The following is a 27,556-nucleotide window of genomic DNA, read 5'->3' as shown; positions in this document are numbered from 1 at the left end:
GTATTGTTTACTGAATTATTCAAGGCCAAGCTCAAAACACCATTCTTCATGAAGCCTTATCTTACTGGGCAAGAAAACAAGTCGGGTTCCAACTAAATATTTAATCTTTGTCCACCCTTGCTTGTGCCCTTGTGTGTGTTCTCCACTCTGCGTATTTCTATGACTTGCCAATGTGCTTATCCAGCTACTCTAAATCAGATGGTAAGTTTCTTGTTGTCTAGAGCCCCTTTTACACTTTGTCTTTGCACCAGTCCTCTATCTGCTTTCAGCTCCATTCCTTCCCTTGCTCTACCCTGCATCTTGGCTGCAAACTACAGTTCCCGCGCTTTCCATATTGGTACCTGGTAAAGTTCTGCCAAGAGCAGAACCTGGTGAGAGACTGGAAGAAGGGAGGAAGAAATTAAATGTCTCTATCTGCTGCTGCTGGTACTGCAGGGAGCCCAGTGGCAGTGCCTACGGGCTCCTGGGGTCCTGTTCAGATGGACAGCCCCAGTGAGCGCTCCCAGAGTTTCAGAAGCAGACTTCCTGGCTTGTGCTGTCTATTGTGATTGCCCTACGTCACTACTAAGAAGAATCCAGAACAACAAAGTTACCAGTCGTCAGGGATGCGTGCTGACACACACAGAGGGCTTAAAGGCTTGGTGGTGAGGGCTTAAACTTAAGAGCTTAAAGTTGGTAATGAAAGCTTCTTCTTGTTCTTTGAAAGGGTTAAAGAACTATGAATTTTGAGCCCAGAGTTCCATGTTCTAGTTATTATCTTTTAAGCAGAGGTAGAGCCAAGGATGAGGATGAACAGGGACTCAGGACAGCTTATGTTTTCCAGAAGAACTAGGAGACCTTAAGAACGGAAACCAGACTCATGCAATGCTAAAAAACACACTAAAATATTAGTGTAAAGTGCTTACTGCTCCCCCAGGTCGTACTAAAAGTATATTCTCTATTCATCTACACGACTTAGAAAAAGAGCTATTTAAAAAAGAAATATGAAATGCAAATGGCCCTCAAACATATGAAAAGATGCTAATTTTCTCTCATAAGAGAAATAGTTAAAACTGCACTGAGTTACCATTTCTCACCTATCAAACGGGCAGAAATCCAGAAGTTTGACAGTATGTGCCACCAGCAGGCTTAGATAGACAATCATTATCATACATTGCCAATGAGAATTTTAAAATGGTACAATATCTATGGAGGTAAATTAGGCAATCTCTAGCAAAATTACATGTATATTTATCCTTTGACCATGTAACCCTCTTCTAGGAATCCCAAAGATATATTAGTAAAATAGGGAAAAACTTAGGCAACAGCATAATTTGTAGTAGCAGAAAACTGAGAACAGCCCAACTGGTTCATCAATAGAGAACCAGTTTAATAATATACAGTACATCTATACCAAGAAGTACCATGCAGCTATAAAAAAGGAATGAACAGGGTGGCCGGTATGCTCAGTGGTTAGAGCACAGCGCTGATAACACCAAGGTCGCCGGTTCGATTCCCACATGGGCCAATGAGCTGCGCCCTCCACAACTAGATTGAAAACAACGACTTGGCTTAGAGCTGATGGGTCCTGGAAAAACACACTGTTCCCCAATATTCCCCAATAAAAATTAAAATAAAGAAAAGGAATAAGATGTTTCTATATAGCTATCTCTAGGTAAGTGTTAAGTACAAAAAAAGCAAGGTTAAGAAAGAAAGTATGTTTGGTATATATTATGCCACTATTTAAGAATGTTGGGGAAGATACAAAATATAATTATTTTCTATTAAAAAAAACAAAAACAGAAGGACAATCCAAAAAACTAAAGGGAAAGAAAGATAACGTGCAGGAATAGAGGGGACAGGAATATAAGCCTGATTTCTCTAAATACAGCTTTTTTGTAAATTTGGTTTTGGAACCATGTATATATCTTATATAGATATAAAACAAAAAAACATTTTGAAGGCAATCACTAAATACAGAAAGCAAAATAAAACAAATGACTCAAACTGTATACTGAAATAGTGGTATGATCACACAAAGAGTTATTTTAAGTGACTTTAAAACACAGTAATTATACTGCACATCTCTCGTTGGACATACCCTAAGGGCTCAAAAAATAATTGCAAAAATCTTGAACTATTTTCAGTAATCATAGGTTCATTGTACTGGTACTGTAATTCTGAGACTATTTGGTATGTACTGGAGACAAAGCAAATGAATTACAATGCTTTTTCACTGGTGACCAAGATTTTTAGTATGGAAAAAAGGAGATGAAAGACCAAAAGGTTAAAGAAACTTTGCGTATTGCATTTTAATTAGAAATGTCATCGTGTACTCATGATAGATTTTACCTGTTAAATATGTGATAAACAAATATGCATATATTTCTTAGTTCTGTTCACTGAGAAGGCCTAGAAATAATGACCAACCCAGTGGCAAGCACTGAGACTGAGGTTTCCATATGTAAGTTCTCACTTAAAGGAACCAGGGCTTCTTGTAGAAATGGCTGACTCCAGATCAGGGACAGGAAATGTACAAGATGAACCCTGTTTATCTTGTCATGCCAGAAATCAAGGAACTGCTGAGGACTCCTGAAGGCATGTCAGAAGGGCTCAGGAGCCAATAGAAAAGGCTAGAGGTGGGTAAAATTTGAATACCAATAATAACTGTAAGGGATTAAAAATTGTCCAATTTGTTTAATCCCATATTTTTGAAATGATATGTATTTTCCTTCTGCTTCCCTCTCCAAAAAACCCCACAAACAAACCTCATTGGTCACATTTGGAGGATGCTAGGTAACTACCCTTCAATCTGAAAGCTGGTAAATAAAAAGAAAGAATGTAACATTTATCCTTCTTTTCTTGGGCAAATTGCATCTCAGGATTACCAAATGAGTGTTGAGGAAAATTTTTCTCGTTTAGCTACTAACTGAAAAAGAAATGATAGAATTAGAATATAACTATTTTGCAATTTCAAATTATGGAATAATGTATCTAGGAAATAATCATGAATGGATGTGACTATCGAAAAGAGAGATAAGCAAAGATTTTCTGTGCTTCTTGATAGACACATGTACCACCACCTATTGAGTATTTGAAGGAAGGAAGGAAGGAAGGAAGGAAGGAAGGAAGGAAGGAAGGAAGGAAGGAAGGAAGGAAGGAAGGAAGGAAGGAAGGAAGGAAGGAAGGAAGGAAGGAAGGAAGGAAGGAAGGAAGGAAGGAAGGAAGGAAGGAAGGAGAGAGAGAGAGAGAGAGAGAGAGAGAGAGAGAAAGAACCCGAATTAGATTAAGCCTCTAACTACCAAGTCAGCAGAGAAACACAAATATTACCATGGGGATTTAATCACCGAAATCCAGGCTGTTAGAAACTCTACAGGATAAAAACCTAGTTTCTTCAACAAATAAATTGTAATTAGAGAGAAAGGGAAAGGGAGGGAGGGTGATAGGGAGGGAGGGACGAAGGGGGAGAGAGGAGGGGGAGAGGGAGAGAGAGAGAGAGGAACCTATAGACGTAAAGAGATTTAAAGAATCATAACAGCTATTTACTGACAGTATAGACCTTATCTGAATTCTAATTAAAACAATCTCTAAAAACACATAAATTCATCCCAGCCTTTCATCTAATTAGGGACATTTGAACACTAATTGAATAATTAATACTCAAATAATTACTGTTCAGTTTGGGGGTATTATAATGATATTGTGATTATGGCTACAAAAAAGGAGGCTTTATTTTTAGAGATACGTATTGAAATACTTACAGTTAAGATGATAAAATGTCTGGGACTGGCATCAAAAAAATACGATGCAGAGGAAGTAAGTAGCATACAGATAAAAGCAGCTTGTCTGTGAGTTGATAAGTTTGGTTGTGGGTAATAGTATCCCTACCTGAGTAATTAACAGGTATTCAAAGAAGTGAATTTAAATACAAGATTAAATGAAAAGGACCTTTGGGCCATTATTATGAAATCGTAGAAGGACTTGGCAAATGCCATGTATGTCCCACAAAGTGGAGTGCCAACGCACAGGAGATAAGTTCTTTGGGAGGTTGGACGCTTATGCAATAGCAGTCCTATCTGTCCTGATTCCTTCCATGCCTCACGGCTAAGACAAGTTCAAGTTTCCTACATAAGACTCCTTACAAAGAGGAGACAGCCATCACAGGCTGCCTCTCCCAGGCAAGCATACATCTCAGCCTGATCCAGAGGCAGCCACCAAAGGAGAAGTTGCTGTGGGGGCAGCAGACACGGAGGAAGACCGCTGTGGGGAAGCGTCTGACACACAGGTCTGGTCAGTGTTGTCAAGGTGGGGCCGGTTCCCATGGCTACACGAGCCCACAGGGTTCCAGAGCTTCCCCAGGAACCTGTACCAGTGAAGCAGCACGAGGAATGAAATGCTGTCAACAAAAATGGGGGGGAAAATCCTAAAATCTTATAAAGTTAGTGCAGTTTATTTTTATTTGTTTTTCCTTGCATCATTTTATGTTTTAAGTAATAACATTAAAATCTGATTTAAAATGGTTTTAAAGTAATTTTAAGGCCTATAAGGCGAATATTACTCTAATCAGAGTAGCCAAAACTATGAAACAAAGACCAAGAACTGTGAAAGAAAGAAGTTCTGAATCTTGAAGCATAAAATTAGAGTTTGATACCCTACTAGTTATTCATGGATACATTATTCTTTTTTTATTTTTAATCCCCATGAAAACCTGGAGTTTGTATCAGTGGTTCTCAAGGGAGGAGATTCATATTTCCCAGGACATGGAAAGGAGTAAGAAGTTGGCAGCTACAATTTAAAAATAACTGTGGGTGGTTCTTATATACACAATGCCCTCACTAGAGGACTGGTTTCTAGGGGGCCCTGTGTGCAGCCAAAACGCACCCAAGATTATCAACATAGAAAACTGGTCATTACTATTTCAGACACCCCTTTAAGCTAGGCAGAGCTGCCATGTCAGAGTGAAATCCCGGTACTCCGTCAGGCTCACTCACCTCCTGTGTGCCCAGCCCGGGAGCAGCTCTGAGCTGGGACGGCGGTAGGGGGACCAGAGGAGAGCCCGTTGTAGGCCAGCTGCCCATAGGGGAGTGCACAGCTCTGCCTGCCTGCTCCACTGCTGCCATTCAGCTGAGGGATGATGACAGGCAGATGTTTGCAGTGCTCTCTGTGGTCAAACTTGTGAGCACCACAGAGAAGGGCTCGGAACAAAGTGTTTGACAGGACAGCAAAACCACTTCCTGAATCTTTGCAGTCTTCTTTCATCCTTTGACGTGCCTGAGACTATTATGGCTACTGAAGATGCTGACTAATTCCGTGTGGACAAGACATGCGTCCCTCACCACAAGGAGTCCGAACTTTGATTCCTGTGATGGCCTCTCATGCCACATAAGCCTGTTTCTTTGATCGTTTACAGTGTCCACAAACCTGTTCTTTCTCCAATAAGCATGGGGGGCTGTTTTAAGTAGGTAGAACCTTCTGTGTAGCACATTCAAAACTGCAGTGCCCTGGGCTGTAATGAGGGAGTAGCGAAATGCCAGAGGGCTTATGCCTATGAAGGCGGTTTGGTTTCTAAGATCCTTCTCAGCGATGACTCCCCTTACTACAGATATACAGGGAGGTCTACAGTCTATAAAAGGATGTGGGCAGCAGGTGAAAAGAAGTGCCCTGGCCACAACCCCCGTCACCAATAGACCACATGGCCCACAAAATTAAAATCCTTAGTAATATCAGGTAATGCTTCAGCTCTGTTAACTTTCAAATTATTTAAAAGTCACAAAAATCATTAACATTAATATTAAAATTATATCCATAAGTAAGTTAAAATCAAATTATTTATTTTAGTTGAGCTCTAAGAATTCTGTGTGTTGGAATAATTTCTACTCCCACTATTTTATTAATATTACTCTTCTAAATTTCCCTAAGTAAAGGATTACATTTAGGGCGCAGCTGGTGTTATAAAAATTTAGACGTATGACCAAAGAATTAGAAAACATTTGCAAGTTGCACTCATCTTTCCCATTCTAGTCATCACCGTGTTTTTAGGACATCTGCCAATACGGTATGTGCCCCAGGTGGAGACGACTTGAGAAGGAGAAGAAAAATGAGTTTCTTTGTAAAGACAAAGGCTTCTATTTTAGGTCCACCAAGGCAGGGGCTTCTCATAACCCCCACCTGAACACAAAGAGTGCCTTTTCAAAGGAGCTACAGGAAAGGAACAGATTCAAGGATCTAATTAGTCAAACTATGATCTTTGCAAGAGGTGAGCAAAAACCTGTGACAGGCATGGGAAAAAAGGAAAAAGGGACAATCACTCTGGATGGAAAAGCCACTCATGATACCTGGAATGTCAAGCCCTGGGACGGACTGTACCCAATGCCACACTAAACAGTATCTAAACCTGAAACAAAAATAAAACACAACAGAAAGCAACCAAACAAACAACTAAGCCAAAATTGAAAATACCCTTTTGAAAGGGCAGTCAGGCAGTATTTCCCACAAGGTAACTGACTTTCACAATGATAATTCAGTCTTATTTAAATTATATGCAGGCATTTTCTTGAGGTAAACTTGGCTAAACAGGGCAAATATGGACAGACGTATCCATGAAAAGATTTCCACAGCTGAATACACCATTCCTACCAAATCAAAGCTCCAAATAGCTGCATGGCCTTGGAAAATATGAGCGTGGGATCAATATTACACAGACGTCCTCCCTGATCTTACCTACCATTAAATACAGACAAAGCTTGGTGTGGAGGGCTTTGCCTGACTACCACAAGCACCCCCCACACAGCAAATCTGAATGAATCCCTGGAACATTTTCAATTCTTAACTACGAGTAAAATATTTATATTCTTTTAACTGAAATTGGTATTTGACTACTTCTAAAAATATAAGCCCTCCCCTATGTCACTCAGTTATAAGGCAATCAAATCAACCGAACTTTAGTCAAAGATGATTAAGAGGTGAAGTGAGTTATGAGGAATTAATAATAAAATATCTGAAGATAAACTATCTAAGTATATGTGCAAAATGTAATTGTAATACTTACCTATCAGGCCCTTCTCGAGAGTGAAGGTTTTGTTTGTAAACATACATTCAAAAGCCACAATGTGAAAAATCTTGTTCACTGTGTTGTGAGTGCCAACTATTCGAATATACCTAGGATTAAAAAAGAAACGAAAAATTCTTGAAAATGCGCTTCCATCACAACCAACCCCAAATAACAGAATTAAAATACATTATGTAAATACAGTGTACCAGGGCATGAAGTAAAGGAGACTTTGAACTTGACTTCAGACCCTATACTTGCTCCTTAGGGCTACCTCCAACTGAGCCTGGAAGAATTATAGCAAAATGAAGGAGAAAGCCCTTTCCAGAGACTTAAATTGAACTTAGGTTTGATTTACCTGGAAAATCACACCAGGTACTGTTCAGCTCAACCCGAGTGCCAGTACAATTATATGTCCATGAGACATTTACGCTGAAGAATAACAAACAGCCTCTATGTTCGCCTTGGTTAGGAATGTGTGTGCGCACAGGTGCACAAACACATGCAGAATCTAATGTTTTCCAACTCAGTGAGAGATTTCATCCATTGGAGACAAATGCATGAAATCAATATTGCTTTCTTGTTCAAAAGAAAAATCTACAGACACTACTGGAAACCACTCACAGTTTCTTGTATTTTAATATTACTCCCAAATCCTTGCTACCAAGTTAACCCTAGACACTTACCCCAGCTCCCCACCTGACTGCTGGGCAGCCTTCTCCTGACCAGAGGAAGTGCTCTGCAGAGGTGACCCAGCCTGCCCGCGCAGCCTCCCTCCTGGCCACACGGACCTGGCACTGCACACAGTGCAGTTTCACGGGGCAGGTCCTGAACATCTTGGCCTGTTTCCCCTGTGTTTCCCTGGAGGCGTCACCTCCAACAAACAAGCATTAACCTTGCAGTGACTTGCTCCTTTCACTCTCCAAAGAGACCTGACAGTTCACAGGTTAATGAACAAACTCATCCTTCTGAGTATCACACAAATCCACGGAGAATGTGCCACACACCATCTTACTGGAATTCAAAGGAAGGACAAGGAAAAATAACTAGATTAACTGATAACACTCTCCCAAATTATGAGCTATGCGATCTGCAGGATGGGGCATATTACACGAACAGATTTCAATTAGGAGATGAAAGACTGAGCAAGGGCTTAGCAATATCCTCTCTACGCTGCGTAAAACAACCTTCGACTTAGATGATACAATTTTACTTCTGAGTTAATCGCTGTTCACTAATTCGGTAATTTCCTTACATTTCTCATCACTCCAAGTTAACTGTATAATGTAAATGCCGATTTAAAAAATTCACATTAAGAAGACTGTATGTGGGGTTTTTATATCCTGGGCTATTTTCCCTCCTGTTTCTTCAAGCCTGAATCTCACAGCATTCCCTGCGCACCTCATTGAGCCATCTGCTGCCTGACACGAGCTGATCACTCACCTCCATAACCAATCTAACAGCCATCTCCTGACCTGGCTGTTCAGTATGCCCACACCACTGCGAGGAGCCATGGTTTTCCCGGGTGGAGAGTCGCGACAACTGGTGCATCACCAGAGCCTGCTGGTGAAGCAGGAAGTTGGCCCTGATCTGCTCTCCGAGCCCTCAGACAGAAAGAAGGTGCTGATTTTACCGGCTTTGGGTGGCTAGGTGGGCTTCGTTTAAAATAAATTCTAAATGGTCTGAGTAGAACAGATTGTGTTGCTCTTTACTGTTGGTGGTAACATTCTCTGGGCTTTCTGGAAGGGAAGGGGTGTGTTAAGCCTGGCACGTTGGCCTGCATCTAATTTTGTCCATCTCCTTAAACCCACAGGAACTCCAACAGCACAGCATTTTCAACCACTCATGGTCACGACAGCCTGAGTGCTGTGGTCTGCAGCCTTGGAGGGAATGTGGTTTGGTGGAATTTGATCAGATCACTCTCCTGTTCCCGACGTCGTTGCGTCTCCAGCAAAGGAGGGGCAGCTCTCCTAATTCTGAGCAAGGCAGAAGAGCCAAGAAGTGATGAATAGAGCCTTTCCCAATTGGCAGCTCTTGAGGGTAACAGTCCGCTGATTTAAGGGGATACAGGGATGTTCCCTCCCTCCCTTTCTTTCTTTTAAAAACATTACGTGGAACCAGAATCTCCAAGTTTAGATAATAGTCATTTCCAAGTTTCACCCTGGTGCAGATGTCAGGAATGGGAGAAAATATGCGACCTTCCCCTCCCTCGTCCTCCAACCATAAGAAACTGAAAATAAAAAAACTGTACTGGAATACATTTTACAGCCTTAATGATGGTGTTTGTGATAACAAACAAGACAATATATAAGGTTGGAAAGGCACTGAGAGATGCCTCCAGATAAAAAGTTCTATGCAAGTGAAGATAATGTTATCGCTGCTGCATAATCTGAGGTCAAATTAGCATTTCACCACTGTGTATCACACTTCTTATATGTAACGCTCATAACAAGTTTAATTATACTAGTTCTACAATACTTTCTACGTCTCCATAAAATTATAGCATAATTTACAAAAATGGCATAAAGTCCCTATTCAAATACATATTTTAAAAAATGGTAACAAAACCACGAGAAAGAAGCCATGCTCCTTTTCTCCAGCAAGGAGCTGTAGAGCATAGGAGTGCCCTTTATGAGAGTACTTGGCTAGAATTAGCAGACAGGCCTCACCTCACCCCCACCTCCAGAGACTGGGAGGGCAGCCTGCAGCTGTGCACAAGGAACTCAGAGACCCTGCGCGGCTCAGAGGAAGCAGAGCCCTGATCCATCTCGAGCGATGGCCAGAGGGAGGGGAGGCAGCGCAGATAGCATCCTTGAGCGTGAGCAGATTTCCTCAATGGGGCTCACGACAGAGCCTCCACAAGGGAGAAAAGAAGTTATTCTTTTTTTACTTAAAAAAAAAAAAAAAAAAACTTGCTCTGGGTCCTAACACTTAAACAGGAGAAGATACATTTTTTTCTGTTGCAAAAGATTTTGAATAAAAGGCAAAATTTAAGGTTAATTTTTTTCCTTTCACCATCATCTCCCCAGTGGACAGTCAGACTGTACAGCGAGTGACTTCATCAGTGTTCAGAGAGGGGCACTGCTGAGAACGTAACCGCAATCCTTTGTTCTCTCTGAGGTCCTCAACAGCAGCTCACACAGCTGGAAGGTAATTAAAACCTAAACAGTGCTGAGGAAGGCAGATAAGCAACAGATTGGCCATTTCTGGTGAGGACGAATGCTGTGCACACGAGCGAGCCCCAGTGTACCAGTCTGTTTCCGATGTTCTCCTCCCTTCCCTATGCTAGCCGTCTTCCGGTGATTGGCAAAGCCTGGATCCAGAACACAGTTCAGAACAGATGTCTCAATGCAGAAGTGTCTAGGAGCAATAATGTTGGGGGTGAAAAGAGATTCTGTCCTCTTTAATAAAACGAACCTAAAATCTCCAAGGACAGCTAAAATTCAAAGGCACTAGAGAGTTCTAAGCACATGCGTTAGTCTAACCGACCAGGTTTGTAGCCCATCCCCACCACTTAGCTGTGTTACTGGGGGGAAAAATGCTTTAAACCTTTTTGAACCTTAGTCTCCTTCCCTATAAAATGAGGTCAATAGCACAACGTATAGGATATTTAAATGACATAAGTATGCAATGTGTTATAGTAAAAAGCTACATTCCAAGTTGCAAATTACCTGCCGCTATGGTATTTCTTGCTTTAAGCCCTGAATCTTTAGAAAAGCCTATTTAAAACATTGTTGACCTGGGGCTGGCCCGGTGGCTCAGGTGGTTAGAGCTCCGTGCTCCTAACTCCGAAGGCTGCCGGTTCGATTCCCACATGGGCCAGCAGGCTCTCAACCACAAGGCTGCCGGTTCAACTCCTCAAGTCCCGCAAGGGATGGTGGGCTGCGACCCCTGAAACTAAGATTGAACACGGCACCTTGAGCTGAGCTGCCTCCCAGATGGCTCTCAACCACAAGGTTGCCAGTTCGATTACTTGACTCCAGCAAGGGATGGTGGCTGTGCCCCCTGCAACTAGAAAAACAGCAACTGGACCTGGAGCTGAGCTGCGCCCTCCACAACTAAGACTGAAAGGACAACAACTTAACTTGGAAAAAAGTCCCGGAAGTACACACTGTTCCCCAATAAAGTCCTGTTCCCCTTCCCCAATAAAATCTTTAAAATAAATAAATAAATAAACATAATAAATAAAATATTCTTGACCTAACTCAGCTATGCATGAGGAGGCGACTGAAGAATCTTTTGCTCATCTTGGTCCAGCTGCCCATACCCACAAGCCTTTCTTTTTTGTGCAAACCCTGGAAGTTTCAGAAAAACAGTATTTCCCAATAGAGAGATATCATAATACTGTGACAATTTTGTGTTGGAGATTTCATTGGATCCCCTGCCTGTTCTGAGAAGGTACAAATTCCTATTCTTAACATATCTTGCCATCATTTCTTGTCAGGATGCTATCGAAGTTAATTTTGAAATCACATACATTACATCTTTAACATACTAAAGAAAATAGAGAAAAACAGCAACTTGCACACTCCCACTTTAAACCCCTTGGTATCCCATAACCTTTAGTTCTGGGGGTGCACAAGCCTGCTTGTGGTTATAATTAATCCTTAACCTTTGCCTCTGGTTATATGATCACCTAACTTCTGTTCAAGATAAAATGGAATTCAGTACAAAATATTTAAATGAGCTCACAAGGGATCAACTACAGCCAGAATCCATGAGAATTCTGTTCTTTGGTGAACAAAGTTTTATTCTCAAAGTGATCTTCGTATCCTTGGGTTGAACAAAGACTTGAGAAGACTAGAGTCAGCCTAAGACTGGTGCACCAGAAGGGAGTCTTAACATTTTGGTTCTTCCTCGGAGGCAGAGAGAACTCTAAGGAGTAAAACTTCTTTACTGCAGCCAGGTGTAGTCACCTACTAACAAAAACTCTAACTCTAGCATTTACTAGGGACTTGTGACCACGCGGGGTGCGGATTCACCATTCCCACGATTTCCTACTTGACTTTTCTTTTCAAGGAGATACTGAGAATGTATATAAATAATTCTCTAACCCAATAAGCAGTCATGTCTGTGAGTTTCCCAGCATGATATTTTTTTTCTCGTTCTAGATACAATGTTAGTGCTCTTATATTCAAACCACAGACTGGAGGGGGAAGTGACTTCAGGTCTTGTCGCTAAGGCAGCAAATGGAAAACAGTTTACTGCCAGAATGACAAAAGGCTTCTAGAAAAAGCATGTTGCAACAGAAAAGATTTGTTACTCTTGGAAAACCTTCCCTCTGGCTGATGTGTGGAGCTATAGATTCTCCTCTCCTGACTTCAGCAAAGGTTCCCAGCAGCATTTGCTTACTTGGGAGAGGAAGAATTATTGAAAGATTAAACACTAGGTCCAGTTAGCCTGGGCAGAGGCTGCCGTCCCAGAGAGCAGTCCCGATGCTCACTGACCGTCAGCCCTGCAAAGGGAGTAGTTCTGTTCCAGCACGTCCACTAGTCAACCTGAGGGGTAAGGGGAACAAGAAGTCACCTTGTTTTTCAGAGAAAACTGATGCGACGGAGAATCAGGTATGCAGAAGGGAGAAGATGGGTAAACAATTACTAATACATCATAACCCGGGGCTACCATAATACATAGGCATTCCAACTGACGAGATAAATATTAAAGAGCTGTTTTTTATTTGGGGGAAATAAATGAATTTTGAACAGTAGGCTTTTTTCCCCACACCCAAATAGGTAGAATCTAAAACCTGCCATAACAATATGCCTTCAACTTATGAAATTACATTTGGAATTAATACCACAAAATAACGTAAGTATAATATTTACATACGAGTAAACCATGTGAAAGTGATATACTATTTTATTTCTATTATTTAAATAAATTAAAATTTATTTAATTGATTTAAATCACTGCTTGCACATTCACCAATCAATATATTGGGTAAATCTGCTTTCAATCAAGATGTAATAAACACCTACAAGGAACGAGAAGTTGTGCTAAGCACTGTGAGGAATGGACTCAAAAGACAGGACATAAAAGCTTCATCTAAGAGAAGTTCATAGGGCAGTTTAGAAGGGAAGACTAAAACACCAGTTGTCACAGTGAGGAGGGAAAACACAGCAGCTTCTTGTCTATTTACACATGGTAGCCTAACCTTAAAACACCAAACTTAGCAACATGAACTTTAAAAGTCCTCCCTGTGAACTACTCTTGTTTCAAGGACCAAAACAAAACAAACATGGTTAAAAGAGAAATACCTCTCCACCCCCCCCCCACAAATGATCGCTGAATCATCTAACAAATATTGACTGAGTATTTACTGAGTGCCAGCTGCTGGGTGCTGGGACATGGGATTGAACAATGAGGATAAAATCTTTTCCCTGTGAAATTTACATTTCAGGTCAGGAGACGACACATTAAAAAATCAAATAATTATCCATCGGGTGGTAGGTGATCTATTTAGCACAGAACTTTACAGACCAACTTGCTAAATTGGAAGGATAAACAGTTCCAAAACTTCTCTCTGCAGGAATAAAAGAAGGGTCAAAGGGGAAGGCACAACTAGTTCTGCCTGAGAACTTGGAAACAGTGTTAATGAGTCTGAGATGTGGACACAGGATACCTATGATATTTAGCAGGATATAGGCAAAAATCTAATTAAGTAGGCTTCTGAGGATCCGCAAAGAGGAACTGATTTGGATTTCATGGAAAGAAATGTCTTATTTATTTCATAGTTTAGTTTTCTTTTTATCTTTGCTTTTTTTTTCGGATTGTAATTTTCAAGGGATTATAGAGAGACAAAATGGGAAATGGAGGATATAAAATAAATGAATGAGAGAAGGAGGGTGGGGAGGAGGGAGAGAGATGGGGGGATAAAGGCAGGGGTAGAGGAGGGAGAGGGAGAGAGAGCGCATGAATATGAATAAACCAATCCCTTCTTCTCTCTGTTATGTGCTAATGTGAACAAATCCCCATGTGGGAATACTGTTAACCGATTTTATTGCTCAATAAAACATTTGAAACCAACACAAAGTATATTTTAAGAAATGGAACTAAATTACCAAAAGTTCAACATTTGCATTTTTTCATTAACTTTGCCCCTAGCCTGAGATGCTGGGACTGGAGGAGAGAATTTCACTAGTTTTATCTTTAAAATGGCTGCATAATCTTTTTCAGTTTATCCAACAGGCTGTGCATTTCCACGAATGTAGACAAATGAGTGTAATGGAATTGTGCACTAGAGAAAAAGCAGAAGAAAATTAAATTTGTTAGTTCCCCTATGAATCTGTAAGAATTCATTTGGTGACTATGACCTGTAGCAAAAGCCTGCTTTAGGATCACTGTGGGTAAGGAAAGTTTCTTTTTTTTTAAACCTAAGACCATGGTGGATATATGCCATTTATGGTAACTTCAAAGTTGAAGGGCTGGAGGAGCCTCCCCCCAACCATTTTTCCTTTTGAGTAGAAGATTAAATAGAGAAGGAAGAGAGGCAAACACAAGGAGAAAGAATTTGCCTCTCGCCAAAGAAAAATCTAAGAATCCTTCTAAGAATGTAAACATTTGACACACTGAGAAATAGGATAGGAATTGCCCAAGACAGTGGGAAAAACGGAAGTGAAAACTGAGCACCATAGTCAAGACAGTAATAATAAAGAGCATAGGGAGTAAGGAAATCACAAATCTTCATTCCAGACCCCTGAGAAACTAGCACTGGAATTACAAGAAATGCTACCAACTCCATGTGCTAGGCTTTACATTCATCATTTCCTTTCATGGAACCCCATGCCTCCCACACTCAGACAATCAGGCTGGAGATTTCAAAGTTCCACAGAACAACGTCCCTCAAAGCCTCTGCATTCTTTACACACGATGTAAAGAAACCTGTGTTGCAAGCAATCCACAAAGAACTAACTAAAATGTATTTGGGGAAAACAAGCCCAGACCATGAAAGTCCCAAACAGCTTCAATATTCACAGGAAATTTCAGGGACTCTTCTTTGCTCTTTGGGAAATTCTGGACCTGTACCTAGAGAATGGACCAGAAAAAAAGAAAAATATCTAGAGATTTACTTAGCACATAATTGAAGCATCAGTATAACTAAGTGCAAAGCAACCAACCAGAGGCAGAGTAGTCAACGTAAATAAAAATAATCCTACAAAAAACTTGAGAAGAATGCTCACCACCAAGAGCACAAGAAATGCAAACAATAACAGAAAGAGAGAAAGGGGGAGAGGGAGAGAGAGGTATTTTTGTCCTGGATGCCCAAACTGGTATGGATATGTATAATGTACTATCTCAGGGATTATTAAAGCTGGAAGTGCTTAACTGACGTCACTGCAGAAGCCTGTACTCCAATTTCCAAATTGCATGAAGGATTACTAATTTCAGCACTACTGGTATGAGAGATTTTGCTGCTAAAGTCTCTCAGTGTGTTAAAACTTGAACACAAGCAAAACAGAAATATTAGGTTGGTGCAAAAGTAACTGAGGTTTAAAAGGTTAAAAATAATTGCAAAAACCACAATTACTTTTGCACCAACCTAATAGCAAGCTGCTCCAAGTGGCGTATTTGGTGTCTGCAGAACCTACAGCTTATAGCAGGGGCTGAGCAGACACAGGGCGCTTTCAAACCCGTACCAGTCTCCCCAACCAGTTTAAAATGCACTTCCCCATTCTCACACCTTTTGGGTTAGGAGTCCTACATGTATTTCCCCAAAAGTAAGACCTAACCGGAAAATAAGCCCTAGCATGATTTTTCAGGATGACATCCCCTGAACATAAGCCTCAATGCATCTTTTGGAGCAAGACTTAATACAAGACCCAGTCTTATTTTCGGGGAAACACAGTATACACTGTTGAAGTTCAATTTTGAAGCCTGTCCCCAAACCATATTTCTGCTGGATTACTAAACAGGTGGGGAGATGGAATAGTTTGGCAAGGACGTTTTTTTCCCCTCCCCAAAGCTTCTTGAGAGTTCAACCAAACGTGACCTAGACTTTATTGGTATAGCATTACTGCTAAGCCAGTGATCAGAAAGAAAATGTCAGTCCTTACAGTTGTTTCAGAAATTCAAGGAAAGAGTTATGAGATGAATGCACATAAAGTAAAATGCGTACTTTGTAAGAGAAGATCTATTTTCCTTTCATTTTATTTATTTTTTATTGGGGAATGCTGGAGAACAGTGTGCTTCTCCAGGGCCCATCAGCTCCAAGTCGTTGTCCTTCAATCTAATTGTGAAGGGCGCAGCTCAGCTCCAAGTCCAGCCGTTTTCAATCTTAGTTGCAGGGGCTCAGCCCACCATCCCATGCGGGAATTGAACCGGCAACCTTGTTGTTGAGAGCTCGCGCTCTAACCAACTGAGCCACCCGGCAGCCCCACCAGCAGCTCAGCTGCAGCTCCTGGTCTTCAATCTAGTTGTGGAGGGCACAGCTCACTGGTCCATGTGGGAATCTAACTAGCAACCCTGTTGTTAAGAGTTTGCGCTCTAACCAATTGAGCAGGCGGGCCTCCCCGAAGATTTATTTTTTAATAAACAAGAAGATTCTATTATATTACTAATAGTCACTGCTACCACAGTGGTGTTGGACTCCTCATTAAAACAAAACAAAACTAGCTTAGCTATTTCTTTTCCTTCTTTTCTATTTTAAAAATAAAGGTTTATATATACATAGTTTAAAAAATCAAATAGCCTATAAGGTTTATTATAAAACATATCCTCTACGCTCCATTTCCTCCCCTCCCCAGAGGCTACCATTACTACCTGTGTTAGTAGATTGTTTTAGGATTTATCTCAGCTCTAATTATCATGTTTTTAATGCTACTTGTTGATTTTTCAGTTTGAGGCTTTCTCTAACAATCTGCTACCACGCAACACAAGTATTTAGCTCTCCCCTCTCCACATACACACGTAACCCCCATTTAGACTGTACTGTAACTTTGGTTGAATCAATATTCAATGTTTCCATTACGATTACGTAAACATTATTCACAACTAATATATGGAATACTTTCTTGCACAATTTTTTTTCCTTCCAGATTTAAAAATAGTCTTAATTTTTTGTTTTGCTTAGTTTTGTATACACTTAGCACAAATTCACCTCCTCTCTCCCAACTCTCCCTTAGTTGAACTAAAGTTCCTCTCAAAAGATTCTGACATGTCAGGTATTTCTAGAAGTTTCTTGAAAAAGTCTTTTGGCTGGTTTCAATCCAGTCTGGCTCTTCTCTAAATCTTATGCAAGCTGTCATCCTGGGATCTATCTTTACCATTATTTTAGGGATTCCTTTCATCTCTCTCCCCCCTGATAAATTGGCCCTATCCTGTATCTCATGTTGTCTTCTTTCTTGGTCTACTCTCTCATTTTGTTGGAAAACATCTCCCAATAGCTTTTCCCAATGGTATCTGAAAGGTAAAAATTTTAAAGCTTTGCATGTCTTAACGTATCTTTAGTCTACTTACATATTTTATTGGTAGTTTAGCTGAGTATAGAATTTTAAGCTGTAAGCCGTTATTCTTCAGAACTTTGAGGGTCTTATTCTACAGCCTGTAAAGCTCCTCGTTTTGCTGCTGAGTAGTCATTATGATACCCGATTTCTCCCTCCTCCTCCTTCTTCTTCTCCCTCTCCTTCTCCTTTTTAAAAAGCATGTCTTACTGTGGAAGCATGTAGATTTTCTCAACATCCCTAGTATTCTGAAGTTTCATGATAATGTATCTTGGTGTGGGTCTATTTTCTCCCACTGAGTTGGGCACTCAGAAAGCCCCTGCAATCTTGAAACCCATGTACTTCAGTTTTGGTAAATTTTCTGAATTACTGTTATGGACTTCGTCCCCTGGAGTTTGTCTAATCTCTCTTTATGAAACTCCTAGATGGATTGAACCTTCTTATCTTCATTTGCATTTTTATACTTTCTCTATTTGCCATTTTCGTCATTTTGTTCTACTTTCTGGGAAAGTTCCTCAACTTTATCATCTGAATTTTTCATTTCTGCTTTAATATTTTAAATCTTCAAATGTACTCCTTATTCTCCAAACATTCCTTTTTTTATGGCATCTCCTTCTTGGTCTAAGATTGCCATATTTAATCTCTCTGAAGATAGCAATTATTATTTTTTTAGTTTTCATCTCCCTATATATTTTTTTTCCCTGTTTGTTTATATTAGTTTCTTCAGATGTCTGGTTGTCAAGAAGGTTTCCAGGAAGGAACCTAGACATACAATAGGAAATTCTGAAAATATAGTTACCAAAATGGGTCAACTGTCAGGAAAACTTCACTTTCAGATTTTTTAGCTCTTCCCTCTTGGGCTGGTCAGATTGCCTAGGAAGATGTTTCTAATCCGCTGCATGGAAGTTATGGGCCTGACTACTAGAGTTCTAGAAGTTAAGTGGTAAAACAGAGCATGGGTATTTGTCTCTGTGTGTGGGGAGGATGGTTGGTTGGGGGGCAAGGTGTCACTGAAAGTTGGGGTCTCAGCATATGACCATTTAATCTTCCTATAGTACAACTTTTATCAACTGTGCACGGTGTCTTTCCTAGTTTAGAGCCCCTCTTTTTACTTTTATCAAAGGATAAATTTCCAGTGTCAGACAGAGACAAATATTTTATTACCTCACTTGTATGTGGAATCTATAAAAGCATAACTCATTAGAAACACATTAGAAAGGTGGTTTGCCTGGAGGTAGGGGCTGGGAGAAATGGGGAGATGTTGGATAACAAGTACAAACTTTTGAAGACAGGGAAAGAAGTCATAAGCTGAATACGTTCTGGGGATCTCATATGGAGAATGGTAACTTTAGTTAACAAAGCTGTGTTATACACTTAGCAACTTGAAAGTTGCTAAGAAAGTAGATCTTAATTGTTCTTACCACACACACACAAAAAGGTATGTGTAAGGTGATGGAGGTGCTAACTAACCCTGTTGTGGTAATCACCTCACGATATGTAAGTGGATCACATCATCATGTTACACGTCACCATGTTAAACTTAAGCTCTCACTGTTCCATAAACACATAGTTAACCAATCTTCCTCACTTTAGTCTTTTGCTACCACTTCATGCACCGCAGTTTCAAAGGCGCCTGGTGCCTCCAAATCCTAAGTCTTTGAGGATTCGGTGGTTTAGGATTCAGATTAACTGAGCCTGTTAAATCACTTACCACTTGTTTATCTGTTTTACAGCTTCCTCTTCCACGTTTGTTTGTTTTTTAACCTCATCTCCCCCTTTCTTTATCCTTGTAGGTTAATCCTAAAACAAATCCCTTTACTGTCATTTTAGTGGGGTTTTGTTCTGAAGGGCGCGAGAATCATGTGTTCATTCTGCCGTCATTACCTGAAAGCTTAACTCTGTTTCACAAGAGTATTCCACCTCTGTGGTTATTCCTACAAGGATAAAGGCTCAATCAAGCATCTTTTCTGGACTTACTTACTGAGTCTGAGACCTCGGGTCTTGCAAACTGCTAGGGTCACAAGGGCACAACCTCTAAAATTGTACTTAGGACAATAATACAGGAGCTAAGAACCATTCCCCCTCATTTCCTTCCCTGCCTTCCGCCTGAGGACTACACGTCTTTATTCCCTCTGGCCGTGAAATAACATTTTTGCCTCGTTGCTGCTCTTCCATCCTCCTCCTTGTCCCATCCTTCTATCAGGTCTTCAAATGGTTGTTTCAGATTATTTAGCTATTTCATCTTCTGCACTAGTTTTCCACTAATTAAATGTCCAAACAGGGTGTGTTCAGACAGTTCCAAAAATTGTCACCATTCTACAGAAAGATTCAAATCATTGAGTGATTTGTTAGCCAGCCCCTCTCTCTGAAAGAAAGGGGTGTGTGTGTGTGTGTGTGTTAGTTCCCACTGAGTAAAAATAAAGTAACTCAGCTCACCCTCACATTGAAACAGCTGCACCGACAGCACTGGCTGCTGTTTACCTAGCCAGCTGTGGAAAACCACCGTAGCCTCCCTTTCCCACCCTCTCCAGAACAATCACCATGCCGCACATGCAGATGGGTGAGCTAGACTCTGGAGCAGACACGGGCTGTCTGGTGTGCTTCCTGCCATTTGCAGGGCTCCTTCCTGTGCTTCTGTGGGGGAGCCCCAGGGGGTTCAGATAACAGCTGTTGCAGGGGACCTGACAGATTCAGCTATGGGGCGTCTGGAGGCTTCCTAAGGCCCCGCTCCGCCAGCTGCATCTCAGCAGAGCCCTGGGAAGCAAGGGCCAGAGTTGGAGAAAGTACATACTGCACATCCTCTTTGGAGTTACTGCAGCAGCAGTGAAGGGAGAGGGGGAGGAAGAACGAAGAGATAACCTCCTAGGCACGGGGAGCAGGGCGCCCCGGGTTCTAAATCAGACACGTGGAGGGCGAGATGCAGGTGGAGTAGGAAGAAAGCTTTCAACAAGGATCCATTCAATTTTACTGCTTATTCCAGAGAGTCCAAGGAAATTCTCATGTTTTTTGTTTTCACTCAGTGAGTCAGACAGAATTTATAGACAATAGGAAATGACTTCCACCTGATTGTGAATTTTTTGATAAGCTAAGATAAGGTAAGCATACAGGATGAGCAACCATCCAGGTTTGCCCGGGAATGTGCTGGTTTTAGTAATGAAAATCTCAAGGCCCAGGAAACTACTCAGCCTCAGGCAAACCCGGATAAATGGTCACCCTATGCCACTAACAGTTATTTCCCCTTCCGGGGCTTAAGTGAAACGGGGCTGCATTCATATTCTGCTCAGCACCTTCCTTATCTTCCAGGGCCGATCCTGCCACACAAATGCTCTTCAGCCTCTATCAGGCACAGTCTAACAGACAGGGCCATGAAAAGGCCATTCCGGGCCTGCCTCTCGGTGGGAAAGAGAACTGTGTCATTCTCTCCGCTTCCTGTCTGGAGCCCGTCAGAAGCATAAGCCTTCTGGCCCACACAGCTGAATCAAAGTGATCATGGCAGAAACGGAAAACACGCTCGCCTTGGTGCCTGGAGAAACAGTGCATCCCTCAGTAACTTGAAAATGCTGAACTCTGAGGAGAAGAGAGCCAAAGAAAACTAACTTACGCCGAGGCTGCTAACGGAGTGTGTGGGTTGCTCTGGCTTCCTTCTCTGCTCTCCCTTCCTCCTGGCCCTAGTCATTATTAGCCATTTCGCTACTTATTAGCAGGGAGGAAGAAGAGGAAGGAAAGACCGGGGGCAGTCCAAGTAGCCGATTGTTCTGTTTATGAGGTTTCCTGAGGAGGGTATTCAAACTGTTGGCTCAAGAGGTTCTTCAGTGGGGAGAGGGGCTTGGGAATTGATGGTTGTAGTACTATCTGTTGATTTTAATCAGTTGGCTTCTCCTAATCCCAAAATAAAATGAACTGCTGGTCCTCTATTTTTACTGAAGGGCTAGCAAAAGTATAAATATTTTAACAAAAAGAAATTACTAGTTAAACCACACAAGATCCCATCTTTGGAAAAAAGACCTTGGACAAACACCACAGACAACTGAGAATGCTGCCAACTTGTAAAATAAGTGTAACTGGAAGATAAATATATGCTATGCTCAGAAAGTTTACAGCTAAATGACAGAAGTCCCTCCAGGTCAAATTAAGTGTGACATCCACTTAATCTCTTGAGCGATTTGAGAAAGATACCAGAAAGAGCAAATTCAGTATTGGTTTCTTCACTTAACTTCTCACAGCCTCAAGTTGCCTTGTCTGTAAAGGTAATGGAAAGTAACAGAACCTAACTTTGAGGCGTTCCATAGACGTGGTTAGGCAGTCAGGACTTAACCAGGCACATACTACGTGCTCAGTAATTGGTAGCTAACATAGTGTAGGCACTCAAAAATGTTAAATCAATGAGTTTCACATCATTAACTTAGCAATTTTTTAATCAAGGAATTACTATATATCGAGTACTGTTAGGTACTATATACAGAAACAAATATGAAAAAGTGAATTCCTAAAAGGCTCATTGTTTTAATGCGGACAGGTAATTACAATATGTATTAATAAATGTTATACATGTTGGGAAACCTGGACAGACACATGCAAGAAAATGAAGCTGGACCACCTCCTTACACCATATACAAAAACAAATTCAAAATGGCTTAAAGACTTAAATGTAAGATCTGAAACCATAAAATATCTAGAAGAAAATATAGGAAGAAACTTCATGGACATTACCCGGAGTAAGATTTTCACTGACATATCCCCTCGAGCGAGGGAAGTAAGAGAAAAAATAAACATGTGGGATTACATCAAACTAAAAAGTTTTTTCACAGCAAAGGAAACCATCAATAAAACAAAAAGGGATCCTACTGTATGGGAAAAGATATTTGCCAATGATATATCTGATAAGGGATTAATATCACAAATCTATAAAAAACTTACTCAACTCAACTCCAAAAAAACAAACAACCCAATTAAAAAATGGGCAGAGGACTTGAGGAGACATTTTTCTAAAAAGGACATACAGAAGGCAAGAAGACATATGAAGAAATGCTCAACCTCACTAACCATCAGAGAAATGCAAATAAAAACCACAATGAGATACCACCTCACTCCAGTCAAAATGGCTATCATCAATAAATCAACAAACAACAAATGCTGGCGTGGATGTGGAGAAAAGGGAACGCTAGTGCACTGTTGTGGGATTGCAGATTAGTGCAGCCACTATGGAAAACAGTATGGAGGTATCTCAGGAATCTGAAAATGGAACTACCCTATGATCCAGTAATTCCACTCCTAGGCATCTACCCGGAGAAATCCAAAACTCCAATTCAAAAATCTGTATGCACTCCTATGTTTATTGCAGCACTTTACACAATAGCCAAGATATGGAAACAACCAAAATGCCCATGGGTAGATGACTGGATTAAGAAGCTGTGGTACATTTATACAATGGAGTATTACGCAGCCATAAAGAAGAAAGAAATCTTATCATTTGCAGCAACATGGATGGATCTAGAGAACATTATGTTAAGTGAAATAAGTCAGAAAGAGAAAGACAAGTACCATATGATCTCACTTATATATGGAATCTAAAGAAAAGACTATGTGAATAAACTAATCAGAAACAGTTTTGGGGACACAAAGGAAAAACCGAGAGTTGTTAGATGGGTTTGGGGGGGGGTGGGGATAAGGGGAAAGGTGAAGGGATTTGGAAGGAGCTGGTAACCACAAGATGGCCTCAGGGTTTTTTTGAAAATTAATTTGGGGAAGGTATTCAATAATGTTGTAAAGATTTTGTTGGGTATCCGATGGACATGCGTCCTATTGGGAGACCACCTCAGGGATACTGTGGATACCTGATCATGGCATTGTACACCAGAAGCTAAACATTAATGAATGCCAACTATAATTTTATATACATAATGTGATGGTTCAGTGTGAGGTCGGAGGGATAGTGGATGGGGGGAGGGTGGTTCACAGTGTGAGGGATATAAATGATGAACGTCTAAGTATTACCTTGTCTTGTACACCTGAAACTAATAAATAAAAAAAAAAAATAAATAAATAAATAAATAAAATAAAATAAAAATAAAAAAAAATAAAAAAAAAATAAATGTTATACAAATTCTACCCAAAAATAGCATGGTAGCACAAAGGAATGGCATCTAATCCAGACTGGGAAGATCAGAGGGGGCTTCCCGCATGTGATCTCTGGGTACTGAATGATGAGAGGGTGATGCCAGGAGAAAATGTGTGTGGAGGGAAAGCCCCGGGAGAAGAACTAGCACATGCAGAGTGTAGGAACGCTGGGGAGGCTGGGCAGTGCAGTGGGGCTGCAGGCTGGGCTGGGCTGGGCTGGAGGGGGAGTAAGATCAGAAGTACATGGCGTGGCTAGGAAAAGAACACCGATGATGGCCAGCCCCTGACTGCAGTCAAGACAGAGATTTGTTTATCCATTAGCAAGGGGAAGTGATGTGAGCACGTGTCAGTGTTGCAGGGGAGCGAGCCGTGGGGAGGGGCAGGGGATGCTGCTGTAACCAGTCTAAGGGTGGAGTGGATTTTGACTTAAAGGTACCCCTTTTCAGTTTCAACGAGTCGGATCTCTTTAGGTGCCTCCCCTAACCTGTTCAAGTGTTGAAGGAGGTTAGGGTCAGTAGTTCTCAACCCTCGCTGCTCTTGACCTTCACCTGGGGAGCTTAAAAAAATATGGACCCCATCCTTAGTGATTCTAATTTAATTGGAATGAAGCAGAGATTCTAACGCACAGCTATGGGTGGGAACCATTAGTCTAACTCATAATAAACACCTATAGTCATACAGCAATGAAAACACACATTTCAGAAGCGAAGATTAATTACTTTGGGGATGATGCTCCTCTGGATAAGAGGACCGCTGCTTTGCGTTTGCAGCGCACCTGCACGTATTTTCCTGGCTCCAGTACCAGCTACTTGTAATCCTGTGCCCCATGTTTGAATCACGGACCACTCCGGGGTGTACTTCAGGGGTCTGTGCCTTCTTCACGCAGTTCTGCTCCGGGCACGCCTTTCTCTCCTTCCTCCCTGCGTGAGCCCTTCCCCCTCCTGTAAAGCCCAGCCCCAGTGGCACACACTTTATGTAGCCTCCCGTGAGTACTGAGTTACCACCAGAAGCATTCATTTCTCCGTCATCACTCCTAGTCTAGGGTCTCTTACACTGTACCATAGGTAAGCGTGCACTTTTGGGCTTCCCCTCCTGAACTCTGGTCTTTTGAAAACAGACTTTTCCTTGTTCATTTCCCTTTTCAGAGCACCCAGTACAGCGTCCAGTAGGTGCCCTGTGTATCCTCAGATGTTTGCTAAATGAAGGAATCAAAGTGGATAAATAAAAGGTAACCATAAAAACTGCATTTAAGAAAATGGAATTTTTAAAGATTGTTAAAATTCCTCAAAGCAAATAGTACTTATATGAAATTACTTAGAGGAGTACAAATTACTCCCAAAGAGCAAAGGACAAAGAATTCCAGAGGTGTCATACACAGTATGAAATGGGACGCTTATGTCTCAATGTATATATGCGTCTCAATTAGACAGTATTTCATTTTCCAAAACTTCTTTCTATCAGGTCGCCATATACTGGTGAGACAAGGCACAGCTGCAGGAATGAGGTGGCCGGATTTGATGGCGTAGCAGAAGAAAGGAAAAACACCAGTAAGGTTTCTAAGTGACACCCGTCAGCAGGTTGGAGAATTGCTTACAAGTACAATAGCATTAAATAACCATGGTATGATAGCAAGTTGCTCAAATATCATCACAGAGGAGAGATAAAAATTCCTCTCTAGAAAGATGATGATATTGAAATCTGTCTTTCACTCATGGGAGTGTCAGTAATAGCAGAGACTGGCCCGGAAATGACAAAACTGAATGATTTAAGAGAAGATGAAGGTAAAATTAAAAAAAAAAATCACAACTATCCTGATTATTGCTATGAGAAGGTACATATTGCTACTTCTCTGGGATTCATCAATATCTACTTTACTTTAACAAGTTACTCTAACTCTGAAAGCTCTGCATGTAATGCACTCTAATTCTATTTGCAGGATTATACTTATTACAAATACTCTGAGCAAATATAACTGAGAAAAACAGAAAAGGAGGAGATAAAGTTATTTATGTAATCAGGAAGCACAAAGAGAATAATATAAAATGGCTTGAGGGGTATATTACTACAAGCAATGGGAAGAAATTAAGAAAATGGTGACGTTAGGTTGCATATCAGAGATTCTCTCAGCAGGATTTTTGCTGTCGTGTGAAAGCATCTTCTGAACTAAAATGCTAATTTTAAATGCCCTCTTAATAAAATGCTCAGGTTGCTATAGCCTATTAGGCAGTAATTAAAACCTTGTGAGCTCAGCCACTCCTTTCTCTGGTCTGCCACAGCATGGCTGCGCCAGGGAATGAGGCCTTGTGAATCCTGGCACTCTGGGGTTATGCTGGCCAGGTAAAAGATGGAGGGCCCATCACTCAAATCATTTAAAACTGGACACAACATTAGAGAAAATGCAATGGAGCTTACAAGGATGAACTAGAGCACCTAATGTAGCATTAAAAAAAAAAAGTCACATTCATTGGTGCCCAGGGACACTTGGAGGACACCGTGTTTAAATTTTGGACTCATTTTGCAGGAACGAGTGTTAACTGTCCTTGATCTTTCAGCTGACTCTACACACGGGAACTCCCTCTTAAAAATATTAAGCGCTGAAGACCTGACAGGGAACAGTTTAAATCCCCGGCTCACAAAATCTTCAGCTTACAAACTGATTTCCTTTTCTTCCGTCTTTGGTTCAGTGATGATGATGTCATCATGCATCTGTGGTTTGTTATTTTTATATGGACACCAAAGCAGACAGAAAATACATTAAAGTGATGTGTAATTTTCCATGCACATGATTTCAGACTAACAAGAGTTGTGCTTTATGATTTAGTGGCAGTTGGTTATTTGCTTTAAATATTTATGATGAAATGTTTAGAACTAACATTTAAGCAATTTGATCCATGAGATAAAACCTTTGCAATATTCCTTGGCTGACCTTGGCAGCTAATATGGCACATATGTTATCTTTGCAGTGGAAGGCCTTTGTGTTATAAACCATATCCACAAATAGCAGTCAAAATGGTTTTGTGTCTGGTTCTGCTACCAAACTCGGTAACTTAGAGTAAATCTTTTATCCTTACTCTTCAGGTAGCTCTTCTAACAGGATAAAATGAAACCATTGGCATATCATAGGCTGGAGAAGAACTAAGCCAACTAGGTTGATGAATAAGGCAAGGTCCCGTAGCTCCGTGAGAGGTGATGGATTCTCTCTGCTCTAAGACTTCTCCCAGAGATCCCTCAAGATCATGCAGTAAGGTACCAGTTTTGTGTGAATGAATCAAGCCCTAGGAAAACTGAATCCTGTGACAACAGAAATGCCGAAGTATTTGAGGGGACTGAGAATCCAGTCTTCAAAGGTGTTTTCAGGACTGTGCTGAACTGTAACACTTACCACATTGAGGCTAATGTCGAATGGCTCATAATGCTAACATTATAATTATGGCAAGGTTAACAGTTAACATTTATTGAGCACTGAGTCTACATCAGGCACTAAACTAAGCACTTTCCCCATTTTATCTCACCAACTCCCCATAACTTATGAGGTAGACACCCTCACTATCCCCATTTTAGAGATGAGTAAACGGAGGCATAATCGTAGTGTTTAACTAGCTTGCTCACAAACTGAGAAGAGCTATGCTTTGAATCAGGCTGAACATCAAGGCTTTGTTTCAGTACATTCCAGTATGTTCTGTGCTTTGCTAGCACAGAATGGCAACAGCTGTGGAATCGTAGTTTCCTGTAGTCCTTTTTGTTTTTTTTAACTTAAATTTGCATTTGTCCACAAGACCCTGGCCATAGACCTGGGGCCTAATCTGCATAGCTATGAGAACTGAACTAAAACAGGAAGTAAAAAATCTGACACACTTACAATCATGCTCTAAAAATCTGACACACTATAACCATACCAGCAAGAGTAGCAGGCTGCTACAACTGATAATACAATCCCTCAAGGACAAGTCAATCTATAAGTAACATTTTTGTG

General features: G+C 40.9%; 1 protein-coding gene across 4 annotated transcripts in view; it reads right to left on the bottom strand.

Annotated features, from left to right (window-relative positions):
- BTBD9 (BTB domain containing 9) overlaps positions 1-27,556 on the bottom strand; it is a 442,816-nt gene that overhangs the window by 135,220 nt on the left and 280,040 nt on the right. For all 4 annotated transcript variants that reach the window (XM_081044978.1, XM_081044977.1, XM_081044979.1 and 1 more), the window contains one exon: positions 7,028-7,137. In XM_081044978.1, coding sequence (XP_080901104.1) covers positions 7,028-7,137 — 110 coding nt within the window. The remainder of the gene's footprint in view (positions 1-7,027; positions 7,138-27,556) is intronic.

This window comes from Rhinolophus hipposideros (genome assembly GCF_964194185.1).
Source record: "Rhinolophus hipposideros genome assembly, chromosome: 3".
NCBI classification, from domain to species: domain Eukaryota; kingdom Metazoa; phylum Chordata; class Mammalia; order Chiroptera; family Rhinolophidae; genus Rhinolophus; species Rhinolophus hipposideros.
This window is presented reverse-complemented; position numbering and strand designations above follow the sequence as displayed.